Genomic DNA, 13,878 nt, shown 5'->3' with positions numbered 1-13,878 from the left:
GAAATGGAAGTCACTGCCTGCTAAATCCACTCTTTTAACCCTGTGATGTTGTTAACTGTTTTTTTTTTTTTTGCATGCACTTTGTCTTTTACATAATCCCATACAAAGAAATCAATATGTGTGATATCCAAGGAACGAGGAGACCATGGAATGGGACCATCTTGTCTAATCTATCAGTTAGGAAATTTTTTTATTGAGGAAATTGTGTATATTCAAGCTCCAATGTGGTTGTGCCCCATCTTGCTGATAGGACACATCTTCCAGTTGAGGTGCAGCATACAGTTCGAGCACATCTAAGTAAATTGTGGAGTTCACATTGTTTTTCGTGGAATAAAAACGGCCCAATCATCTGGATGAAGGACACTGATTGGTCACTTCATCACCAAAAACGATATTTTCCAGAAAGTGCTCATCTTCATCTATATGGTTGAGAGTGTGAACAGTGAATTCCTCTCATTGCATTTTGTCATGATACTTAATTTCCTGGACGATTTGCACTTTTTAAGCATAAAGTTTCAATCTCTTGTGTAAAAAATCCATCTACCTGGTAGATGGATTTTTTAGGACTTCGGGGAAACACTTCCTATATTTACAAAACTTTATCTGCAGATACACTTGTTCTATCTGCTCCTTTCTGGTACAGCACCCTGCTGGTTTCTTGAAACTGTTCCAAACATCACCTCATTGATCGTTCCATAGGTGAATTCCCATTGAAACATCTCTTTACAATCAGTGGAGATCTGGTATCCCACAAAACACACTGCTTTCTCCTGCATTGTTGCCATTTTAATGCAGTACTATTGCAATGTTTGCAAGGCTGTCAACTGCAATGCGAGAATTTTTCTCAAATTTTCTTTTGGACACTAATTTCCTTACCATAATAAATCACTATAATTACTGTACTTACTTTCCTTCCTGAAGATGGGGGCTGTGTTGCACATTTCTGTTCCATTTTCTTTTCACCATTTGTTACAGACACATTTGTTTGGTTGCTTAGTCCTAAGGTAGAAAGGTTTGGTCCTAAAAAATTGAAAGTAAAATAATATATATATAAAACCAGACAGAAATATTCATGAAGGAAAAAAAGTTTAAATGTTCTGGACAAGGCAGTTGGAAAATTCATTATTTCAAGCTACATGTACCATCTACAAGCTACAAGCTAGCATTTTTTTGGTAATCTGTTACAAACTCATTTTGCAATACAATAGATTTCTATCATGGCTTAAAGTTCTGAGAAATGTAAGGAATTATATGATTAGAAGCATAGCTTTTAAGAAAAAACTTAGGCCCCCACCCCTCTGACTATTTCATTAAAGCATGAAAAGTGAGAATTACAACATAGAAGTTAAGAAATTAAAATTTGAAATATCTAAGAATTCTGAATTGATAGAGAAAGTGCACCTTCTTTCAATGGTTTTTCATTTATAAATTAAAACCAATATAACAAATCATTAAAAAAAGCATGAAAGAACCAAGAGTCTTAGTTCCAAGTTTCGTGTGAATGTCATTCAGCTGATTCAATTTATGATGGAAGAGAAAGCTGTACTAAAGGAATTTGTCTGAGTTTCCGTGATACACGTTGGGTGTGTGAGTTGAAAATATGAAAAGTGTTTCATTTTGTGAAAATGTTTGTTGGGAGTTTAATGTTAAGAACTTGAAGCTGCAAATTTTGTCAAAACCATTCAATTGCCACAGCTTCATAAGTGAATTATTTATAATTGCAATTTAGTTTGATTAAAGTTCTGTGGAGTGATAATTCATATGTGAACTAGCTAGGTGGTAGTAGGCTCTGGTATTTGACATATTAGTTGCTCCATATTTGATTGCAGTACTGCTTATATAATAAGTGTCATAGTTTTGATGGTATTGTATTAAATAGACAATACATTAGAGATACTTTAAATTCTTTTTTTTTTTTTTTTTTTTTTTTATGAAAACCCCAAACAAGAGGTATTAGAACTTATAGTACTTAGTACCATGCACGGGTTGAAGGTTGAGGAGATGAAAGAAGATATTTGTTGACATTAGCATTAGTAGAGGCATATGATGCAAGAAAGCAAGCTTATGCAGCATCAAAAAAACAAAACGCTTCCACTTCACCTCTCCATTCATTCAAAATACCTGTCCAGCTGAGCCTTAAATTTATTTAGGCTATCAACTTCCACAACAAGGGATGGAAGTCTGTTCCACCAACCAACTACCTGCTGGCTAAAGGCAAATTTCCGCACATCTATCCTACATCTGTCTTTCCTCAATTTAAATTTATGCCCTCTCAGGTGATTATTGTGAGCAAGAGGAAGAACCCCATCAGCATTGAGCATGCTCAAACCATTCAAGGCTTTATACACCTCAATCAGATCACCTCAGGTGCCTAGTCTCCACACACTGTAATTTGCAAAACTTAAGCCCTTCTTCGTAAGAGCAACCCTTTGTTCCATTCACTAATCTTGTTGCCCATCTCTGTACTCGTTCCAGCAGCTCTACACCCTTCTTGAAATGAGGCTCCAGCCCTGTATACAGTACTCAAGGTGTGGCCTGACCATTGCCTTATACAAGGGAATAATCATCACCTTATCCCTGCTAGAAAAATTCCTGTATATCATTGACAAGACACCATGAGCTACTCTTGCAGACTGTCTGCACTGCTCAGAAAACTTCATCATATCTGCCTGCACAATTAGCCCCAGGTCCTTTTCATTCTTTACCATTATCAGTGTGGTACCACAGAGTTGATACATTACGATGGGATTACTGCTTCCCATATGTAGTACTTTACATTTGTCAATGTTAAACTTCATTTGTCACCTCTCAGGCAATCTGCTCAACCTTTCCAGATCCTGTTGCAGCAGCATAGCGTCAGTAGTGTCCTTAACAACCCTGCCAAACTTTGCATCATCTGCAAACTTGGACATTAAACTTGATATACCATCATCAATATTATTTATAAATACAGAAAACAATAATGGACCCAACAATGAACCCTGAGGGACTCCACTAATAACATTAGTCCACGATGGGCAGTGTCCATTGATTACCACTCTTTGTCTTCTCCCCCTCAACCACCCCTTTATCCAATGCCACACTGCTCCAATTTGTGCAGCAGTCTTCCATGTGCAACAGTATGAAAAGCCTTTCTAAGATCCAAGTATATAATATCAAAGTTATTCCCTGCATCCAGTTTTTTTGTCACTGCGTAGTATCCACTCAAATTGGTCAGGCAAGACTTTCCCTTAACAAAACCATGCTGTGTCTGAGCTATAACTGAAGTCTCCTCTACATGATCCTGCAGTGCTTCTTTAACCAGTGCCTCCATTACTTTTCCAGGAACAGAAGTTAAACTCACAGGTCTATAATTACTTGTGTCAGCCTTTGATCCTTCTTTTTGAATTGGGGTCACATTTGCACATCTCCAGTCTATGGGTACCTCCCCTGAGTCCAAGGAAGCTCTCATAATTATGGCTAAGGGATGAAAAATATTCATTTTGTTTGTTAGCTACCTGAGCAGGATCATCAACAGTTGAACCATCGATATCAAGTGGACCAATCTGATTCATCCCTTTCCTTCTAGAGTTTACATAAGGAAAGAACTCTTTGCTGTTTTTCTTTGCAGCTTTTGCAAAAGATTTCTCGTAATCTGCCTTCCCCTGCCTAACCTCCTTTGTAACTTGGTTACAGATCAACTTGTATCTATCATATGCTTCTGTGTCATGTGGTAATTGGTATGCATCCCATGCATTTTTCTTCTCTGCCATATGTCTCATTAGTTCATCTGACATCCACTTAGGCCTAAACCTTGAACAATATTTCTTAGTTGGTATGTAAAGCCTAGTAGCTTCCAAGATAAGTTCTTTGAATGCTTCTCATTTTGAATTTGCTGTTGGTAACATCACCAGTTTTAAATACTGTCTCAAACCATTGTAGTTGCCTTTACGAAAGCAATAACCCTTCCCTTTACCCCTGATGGTAGTTACTTCTTTGAGTAAATCCCACTTCAGCACACTGTGATTACTGCCAATAGGCAGATTATGAGAAATCCTTGGCAAAGGATGCAAAGAAAAACAGAAAAGAGTTCTTTACCTATTTAAACTCAAGAAGGAAAGGGATGAATCAGATTGGTCCACTGGATGTTGATGGTTCAACAGTTGAGGATCCAGCTCAGGTGGCTAACAATCTAAACGAGTATTTTGCATCTACATTCACACATGAGGAGTTATTCAGGAAGGGGAATGTCGTAGGTGAAGTAAACATTGGCAGTGAGCTAGATGATTTTCTAATAACTGAGAGGAAAGTGGAGGAGAAATTGTTGAGGATAACATAAAAAAGGCACCCGGGGTGGATGGGATCTATCCAGTTATATTAAAGGAGGCAGCAAAGGAAGTAAGCAAACCCCTAGCCATAATTATGAGAGCTTCTTTGGACTCAGGGGAGGTACCCATGGACTGGAGATGTGCAAATGTAACCCCAATTCACAAAGGAGGATCAAAGGCTGACACAAGTAATTATAGACCTGTTAGTTTAACTTCGGTTCCAGGAAAATTAATGGAGGCACTGGTTAAAGAAGCACTACAGGATCATCTGGACAAGAATTCAGTTATAGCTCAGACACAGCATGGGTTTGTTAAGGGCAGGTCTTGTCTGACCAATTTGATTGGATACTATGATGTAGTCACAAAAGAACTGGATGCAGGGAATAACTTTGATATTATATATTTGGATCTTAGAAAGGCTTTTGATACTGTTGCGCATGGAAGACTGCTGCACAAATTGGAGAAGTGTGGCATTCGAGGCAAATTGCTGCTATGGATAAAGGGATGGTTGAGTGGCAGAAGACAGAGAGTGGTAATCAATGGACACTGCTCAACGTGGACTAATGTTATTAGTGGAGTTCCTCAGGGTTCAGTGTTGGGTCCATTGTTGTTTTCTGTATTTATAAATGATATTGATGATGGTGTATCAGGCTTAATGTCCAAGTTTGCAGACGATACAAAGGTTGGCAGGGTTGTTAAGGACACTACTGATACTATGCTGCTGCAACAGGATCTGGAAAGGTTGAGCAGATGGGCTGAGAGGTGGCAAATGAAGTTTAACATTGACAAATGTAAAGTACTACATATGGGAAACAGTAACCCCAGATCAACGTATCAACTCTGTGGTACTACGCTGACAGTGGTAGAGAATGAAAAGGACCTGGGGGTAATTGTGCAGGCAGATATGAAGTTCTCTGAGCAGTGCAGACGAGCTGCAAGAGTAGCTCATGGTGTCTGGTCAATGATATACAGGAATTTTTCTAGCAGGGACAGGGATGTGATTATTCCCTTGTATAAGGCATTGGTCAGGCCACACCTTGAGTACTGTATACAGGTCTGGAGGCCTCATTTCAAGAAGGATGTAGAGCTGCTGGAACGAGTACAGAGAAGGGCAACAAGATTAGTGAATGGAACAAAGGGTTGCTCTTACGAAGAAAGGCTTAAGTTTTGCAAATTACAGAGCCTGGAGACTAGGCATCGCCGAGGTGATCTGATAGAGGTGTACAAGGCTTTGAATGGCTTGAGCATGCTCAATGCCGATGGAATTCTTCCTCTTGCTCAGAATAATCACCTGAGAAGACATAAATTCAAATTGAGGAAGGACGGATGTCGGATAGATGTGCGGAAATTCGCCTTTAGCCAGCGGGCAGTTGGTTTGTGGAATAGACTTCCATCGCTTGTTGTTGAAGTTGATAGCCTAAACAAATTTAAGGCTCAGCTGGACAGGTATTTCGAACGAATTGAGGGGTGAAATGGGAGTAGTGGTTGTTTTTTTTTTTTTTTTTTTTTTTTGGCTGATGCTGAATAAGCTTGCTTTCTTGCATCATATGCCTCTACTAATGCTAATGCTAATGCTAAAATGCTAATAAGTGGTTCCTTTATCTGCAGATTCTTAATACATGAAGAATCACTACTGATAATCAAATCAAGAGTATTACACCCTCTAGTTGCATCCCGAACATGCTCATGTAGAAAACAATCATCCAATAAATCCACAAAAGTCTTGCTAGTGTGTGAGTGACCAACCCACAAATTCTAGTCAATATCTGGGAAATTAAAATCCCCCATTATAAGACTCTCTGATTTACTGGCCCACTCTATTTCCCTGTACAGTTTCTTATTATACTCATCAGAGTCATTAGGCCTATAGCACACTCCTACTCTCAATTTTGATCTCCCAATGCTTATGTCACACCAAACTGACTCAACATTGCCCTGTCCATCGATGTCGACTGGCTTCACTTCCTTGGTTTTTATGTGTTTCTTAACTAATAGCATAACCCCTCCTCCCTTCCTATCCTGACTATCCTTTCTGTACACATTGTACTCCCCAAATTCCAGTTCTGCATTTCTTATATCTGTGTGACACCACATCTCTGATATCCCAACAATATCCGCCTTTGATGCTTTGAGCAATACGTCAAATTCATCAAATTTATTTACCAAACTCCTATCATTGGTGTACACACAAGTATACATGCACCTGTTTCTATTCTTAGATACTCTAACACAACCCATGTGTTTACTTGTAACGCAATGACTCCCAGCAATCTCTGAACTATCCTGCATCTTGTTTTCCAAGCTTTTGCTCATTCCAATAGAAGCAGTACAAGAATCACTTTCACCTCTGCCAGTGGCTACTGTTAATCTATTAGTCTTTGTATCCCCCCAAGCTGGCAGTTTTCTGACCCACCTAACACTGCCTCGATAGCATCCGCAAATATTCTTGCACCCTTTCTATTTAAGTGTATCCCATCCCTGTAGAAGCAGTCTCCCCTGTTAACAAGTACAGACCAGGCTGAAAAAAATTCTACCCCTTGGGCCTTGCACAATCTTTCCAGGGCCGAATTGATCGGTAAGGCTCTCATCATATACTCCCTCCTATCGTATCTGGGCAGAATTGCAGACACTTTCAAATTCAACCCTAATTCACGGCTTTTTTTTCAACAGTGACCTGTACTTGTTAAGTAATTGTGTCGGTCTCCTACTCTTAATATCATTATTGCCAATGGTCAGGCCAATCCTTGAGTTCTGCGTACAGGTCTGGAGGCCTCATTTTAGGAATGATGTAGAGTTTCTTGTGTCAGTACAGAGAAGGGAAACAAGATTGGCGAGGGGAACAAAAGGGTGGTCTTATGAAGAAAGGATTAAGTTCTGCATTCAGCATCTGGAGGCTAGGCACCTGCGAAGTGATCTGAATGAGGTATATATATTAAGCCTTGAATGGGTTGAGCAGGCTCAATTCTGATGGGATTCTTTCTCTTGCTGAGATTACAAACCTGAGGGGGCAAAATTCAAATTGAGGAAAAACAGTTATAAAATAGATGTGCAGCAATTTGCTTTAAGCCAGCAGTTGATTGATGGAACAAACTTCCATCATTTGTCATGGAAGTTGATAGCTTAAATAAAGGAGGAACTGGACAAACATTTAGAGGGTATGGATGTGTGAAATGTCCCCCCCCCCCATCCCCCGATGCTACATAAGCTTGCTTTTTTGCATCACATGCCTCTACTACTACTATTTAGTTGATTTTACCAGATTTGTGACTATTGAGTGGTGCAAGTCTGTTTGATGATAAGTTTGCAATCTTATCTTTTTATCATCTGTGGGAATTTATTGAGCAGTAGATTTGTATTTGTAGGATTATTTCTTGCTTGACCAGTACATTAATTTCCATCAATGCTAGCATTTTCTGGAATCCAGCAGAAAATCACTTGCCTTTTGTTATTTTTCAGCTTCATTTGATGAGCTTGAATTCTTGTGAAGTAAATAGGATGGTGTGTTTTCATTGATGGGCATGTATTACACTTAACTAGTGCTGTAGTCGTAAAATTAGCAGAAAGTATACTCTACGAATGTTATGAAAAGCAGACAGTATGCTGTACATAGGCTTATTAATCGAATTTCAGCAGGTATATGCCACATACCCTTATATACAGCATATATATTAAAAATAATAAAACTATAAGTAATGACTAAGAATCAAATTCTAATAAATTTATTTTTTAATATTCAGTAAATATTTTAATAATATTTGTTTTTTTCAAGTCTTTCAATAATCAAAAGGAATACGCTATTCATCGAAAAAAATCCAGAGGATATACGGCTTATACCCTCCACTTAATGAGTCTCTGTACATGAGGCATTTCAAAAGAAGAGAACTTTCGATGTATTTTAAAACTACAAGTTTGAGAGGAATTAAAACAATGTGGAAGAACCACTGCAACACCAGCTTGAGTATCTGTTTTAGACCCATATGTATGTATTTGAAAATATTTGGAGAACTATGATGAGTAGGCTGCATGCATCTGTTTTGTTGATGTTTGCCAGAGTGCTTTGTCCCCCACTTTTAAAAATAAATGCTGCAATTAGGAGTGAAAGTTTGCAGCATTTATTTCATATTTCATCTGGTTTTATTTGCTGTAGGTTTGTTTCTGTAAAGGTTCTCACACTCTGGATTGAAATGACATTGCTATGTTGAGGAACTGGGAAAGCTTCAGATTTTGATAGCATAGTTTAATAACAGCATTTGTCTCCAGAAATACAGTGAAGGTTCGTGAGCCTTTGCATATAAGCTTTGCATAGACGTCTTTTCTTTGCACCTATAGCAATTTCTAAGGCACTGTGATGTGCCTTACAAATTGCTAATTGCAAATTCTGATGTGTGGAGTCAAGCCATTTTGGCTTACATGGGGCCCTAAACAGGGGCTACATAGCCCCTGTTTAGGGCCCCATGTAAGCCAAATAGCCCCTGTTTAGAGCTACATAGCCCCTGTTTAGAGCATTACATAGCGTTATCTAGCCCCAATCTGATTAAGGCATGGTGTAATTTTAGCAATATGTACCGTACCAATCAGCTCTCCATGTCATTGCAGAAAGAACTCCAAGAATATTTAGTTTTCTAAGACAAGTTTCACATAGGTATTTTATATGTTCCAAGAAGTTAAGCTTTTTATCAAGATTCAAGCAAACAAACGTGTGCTGATTTTTTTGTCTTATTTCTGGATCTGGGTATATTTTTTGCTTTCTACAGAAATGTATAGCCGTTGTTACACTCTGTATCCATTATTTTTTTGTCCACAATTCTATTTTTTTTTAATTGCACCTTGCCTTTCAATTATACTCATCTTTTGTGAATGGCATGAAAAAGAATCATCACATGCATAATGGTTCAACTGTGTTCAGTAAGTCTTTTGTAATAGAATTTATTTTAATAGCAAACAAAATAGCACTGAGTACTGAGCCCTTAGGAACTCTTTCTTCTTGAACATATGTTGTGACAGATTGTTTTGATATTTCACTTGGAAGATTCTATGTGCAGGAAATTTTATATTAAAATTGGTAAGTGTCCTTTAAAACCATAGATATGGTCATTCAGGATGCCATGTCCCCAAGAAGTGGGTGACCAACCATCCCGAATTTTGCGGGACATCCCTATTTTTGGCTCTCTATAGAGGTGTCCCGAAAGAACCCTAGGTGGGACGCCATTTGTCCCGATTTATCACATACCATAAAATAAATAATATAAAATATAATAACAGATTGTACTAAAATTCATTAACTAGCATAATGTGAATGTGTATAGAGAGTTTAAATAAAATAAATCTCCACTTACACCTTTGATGTTTATTTGTCTTAGATTCCCAGAATTTTATCAGTCTAGTTTTAGACTAATGATTATTTATATTAAAAAATAATAGAAGGCTATGTTCTGTTGATTGTTTGATGTTGACCTAATAATGAAGAAACATTTTACTTATCTACCTATGTGTATCTAATTTATTCAACCTACCTATACAGGTGCCTCCGTAGCCAGGTGGGAAGGAGCAGCAGTGCGTAGTACACGCTTCTCGATTAGACCGGGGTTCGAGCCCATCACCACCAAATACGGAGGATGCGGAAAGGTCAGGGAATGACCACCGCATATCCCGGAGCAATATGGCCTTACTTGCTAATGCTCCAAAAAACCAAAATAACAAATAACAAACTAACATAACCTACCTATTTTAAAAATTAATATGTCAAGATATACCTATATATGTATAATAGCCAAGAAGGGACATGTATATAAGTTAACATCACAAGGTATTTTGTAATCTGATGTACCAATGAAAAAATCCCAATTTATTTGGCTGTGTCCCGATTTTTTAAGGTTGATATATCCTGAAATTGGCTGATCAAAAGTTGGTCACCCTACCAGGAAGTGTCAAAAGCCTTTTCTGTATCATGACTGATCAGAATTAGTTGCTCATTAGGGGTACAGTGGTGATCTATTTTTACAAAAACCATACTGATTTATGTTTAGTGCATTATGGGTCTCCAAGAACCTAAGTTAATTGATTATTCACCATTTTCTCCAGGGGTTCCCCTAGGCAGCTTGTTAGGACTACTAGCTGATAATTTGTAGGATTCATATGATCTTTTCCAGGTTTTGGGGAAACAATTAATATAGAGTGACACCGGTAGTTTAGATAACAGTTTTCTATATAAATTCTATTGTATAATAGAAGTAAAGTACAGTCAGTCCTCGTATAACACGTGTTTGCACTACACGAATTTGATCATACACGATTTATAAATAGGGGAACGATATCTTATATAACACGAACTGAATTCGCTTATGCACGATTCGCCTTTGTGTTTACAAGAAATGGCAGTCGAACGCAGAATCAACCAACCGAACACAACACGATAGGAATGAAGAGAAGATTCTGAAAATGTATTTATGTTTTTTATATCAGTGAAGGGGAAACACATTTCACCATAATAACGTAAAAACCAACACAATTCCAGCAATCGGTATAATCACAAATGCAATTAGATCGAGTTTACTACCAGTTTATAACAGATTCCACTAGCAGAAATGCAACTGGAAATTGTTTTTACTGTTTTATGGTAGTAACCCCTAGAAATGTGCTTTAGTAAAATGTGAAGTGTTAATAGTGTACTCTGCCTTTACGATGTTGTTTATTCAGTTGCTACACGCATGCAGCTTTGTTTATGTGTATCAAGCGTGCCTCCTCGTTTTGTAATTGTGCTTTATTTCCTAAAAATGAGTAAAATACTTAAAAGGTGTGAAAAGGAAGCATCCTGGTGAAGACACTGCAGATTCAGAAAGAGAAAGAAAAGCAATATCGATAAACAGAGGCGGACTGGATTAAAAATTCTTACCCGGGAAAATTTATAGTGGCCTCATACTATGGTTCATGGCCAAAATCACACTGGCCTCCGGCCCACCGGGGTTTCCCCGTAAGGCTTATGGCCAGTCCGCCTCTGTCGATAGAGAAAAAACATGAAATTGTGAAATGTTTTGAGCAAAATGAAAGACCATGTGATATTGCACGTGCTACACACCTAAATGAGGCAATGCCAAGAATTACAAAGAATGCAGAGAAAAGAAACACAACTTTCATAGCAGGAATTAACTCAAAGTGTAATTAAAATCCATTAGATTAAGACACAAAGAATTGGAAGAAATGGAACGGCTGTCATCTGTTTCGATAGAAAATCAAGCAAAAAAACAAGTTTGCTTACGATAGAAGCAAAAGCATTAACAATATTTTATTATATAATAGTCGTAATAAAATATGTAAGAATTTCATTACGATAATTTATGTGTTTGGTAATGTTTTCGTTACAAATGTGTGTTCAATCTTGGGTGGACGGCACATAACCCTATTTTTCCCATAGGGCCTGTTTATATTGCACGAGGGTTTCTAGGAACACAACTATTGTGCTATACGAGGACTGACTGTATTTAGAGATTTTTCACTAAGTTGCTGTATCATTTGATAATGAACTCTGTCAGCTCCTGCTGCACTCCTCCTGCTTCTCAAATTAGCCGACATTTCTTTCCATTCTTCTATACCGAAAGGCTGGTTATAGGGACATTTTTAATTTGTATTAAAGTTTAGTTTATATTTTTCAGCTACAGATTTCATTTTTGAAAGGTTGGTAGGTATGCTGATGCTGCTGATACAATTGCAAGTCACCAGAATGTTTGCAATTTCTTTCAGAATCAGAGATATCCTGTCCATTCCAGTTTATTAGTGGAGTTGAAACTGAAAGTTATTTCCCACTGTCTGATTTTATTCCATAAAACATGATTAACATAAAAGTAGTAAAATAATTAAAATAGCCACTATGTAGGTATCTGTCCAGCTGAACTTTGTATTTCTCCAAGCTGTCAGCCTCCTCCACCGATGGAGGCAACTGATTCTAATAATTAACAACTCACTGGCTAAAATAAAACTTCCTACAATCCAGTCTAACCATCCCATGTTTAGACTGGACATGGTAACTGCCATGTGCACCACTGGAGGGAAACTGGTCTTGTCTGTATGTACCACAACAATTATAATTGTTTACTTGTGGAGTTACATTCATTTCTTGAAGGCAGAGATTTACTCGATTATTTTTATCAATCAAGTCAGAAACGTCATCAATAGCACTATAGAAACCTTGACAATTCCACAATATTATTGTATGCATTATGTTGGTTTCATATTTGCCTTTTTGAAAAATACATTATTGTATTTTGCAGAAGGTGGTTTTGCTTATATCATTCAGGCCTTTTCAGTTTTTTGGGGAAATAAACATGACTGTCCATCTCTTCCTCAGCACAAAGTTACAAGATTGATTTGTCCAAGAACTCTTTTTCACCTATATCTGTATAACTATGGACAGAGGGTTTGTATTTTGTTTTCCTTTTGTATGGCTGTGAAGTAGTGGTGTTCAAGTTTAGCGTTGAAGCTACATTGAGTGAGCCCAATTGGCTATACAGATACAGGAAGGAACTGAACACTGGTTTGGTAGTATTGGTGGTAGTAGTAGTAGTGCATGCGATGCAAGAAAGCAAGTGTATGAGCTTATGCAGCATCAGCCAAAAAAAAAAAAAAAAAAAAATCACACCATTCCCTCCAAATGCCTGCCCAGTTCCTCCTTAAATTTATTTAACCTATCAACTTCCACAACTACAGATGGAAGTTTGCTCCAGCAATTAACCACCCGCTGGATAAAGGCAAATTTCCGCACAATCTATTCTACATTTGTCTTTTCTTAATTTGAATTTATGCCCCCTTAGTTTGGTAATCTGAACAAGTGGAAGGAACCCATTAGAATTCAGCATGCTCAACCCATTTAAGGCCTTATACACCTCAATCAGATCACCGTGCAGGTGCCTAGTCTCCAGCCACTGCAATTTGCAGGACTTAAGCCTCTCTTGGTAAGAGGATCCCTTCATTCCCCTCACCAATCTTGTTGCCTTTCTCTGCACACGCTCAAGCAAATCTACATCCTTCCTAAAATGAGTTCTGAAGACCTGTACGCAGTACTCAAGGTGTGGCCTGACCATTGCCTTATACAGAGGGACAATCAACTCCTTTTCCCTGCTAGCAAAATTCCTATATATCATTGACAAAACCCCACGATCTGCCCTGGCAGCCTGTCTGCATTGCTCAGAAAACTTCATATCTGACTGCACAATTACTCTCAGGTCTTTTTCATTTTCTACCACCTTTAGTACCACACAGTTGGTACGTTTCTCTGGGGTTACTTCTACCCATATGCAGTACTTTGCATTTGTCAAGGTTAAACTTCAGTTGCCACTTCTTAACCCATCTGCCCAAATTATCTAGATCCTGTTGCAGTAGCACACTGCCATTAATAACCCTGCCAACCTTTGTATCATCTGCAAACTTCGACACTAAGCCTATTATACTTTCATCAATATCATTGATAAATATACAAAACAACAGTGGATGCAACACCGAACCCTGTGGGACTCCACTAATAACATTAGTCCACGAAGAGCAGCACCCATTGATTACCACCCTCTGTCTTCTCCCACTT

The 13,878-nt window shown here is 38.1% G+C and overlaps 1 protein-coding gene across 11 annotated transcripts in view; it reads right to left on the bottom strand.

The window, feature by feature from the left end:
* LOC150087831 (bromodomain-containing protein 2-like) overlaps positions 1 to 13,878 on the bottom strand; it is a 676,121-nt gene that overhangs the window by 91,515 nt on the left and 570,728 nt on the right. For all 11 annotated transcript variants that reach the window (XM_090369219.1, XM_090369215.1, XM_090369216.1 and 8 more), the window contains one exon: positions 908 to 1,020. In XM_090369219.1, the coding sequence (XP_090225345.1) occupies positions 908 to 1,020 (113 nt within the window). The remainder of the gene's footprint in view (positions 1 to 907; positions 1,021 to 13,878) is intronic.

This window comes from Mastigoproctus giganteus, chromosome 3, assembly GCF_048544385.1.
Source record: "Mastigoproctus giganteus isolate SK-2022 chromosome 3, ASM4854438v1, whole genome shotgun sequence".
In the NCBI taxonomy this organism is placed as follows: Eukaryota; Metazoa; Arthropoda; class Arachnida; order Uropygi; family Thelyphonidae; genus Mastigoproctus; species Mastigoproctus giganteus.
This window is presented reverse-complemented; position numbering and strand designations above follow the sequence as displayed.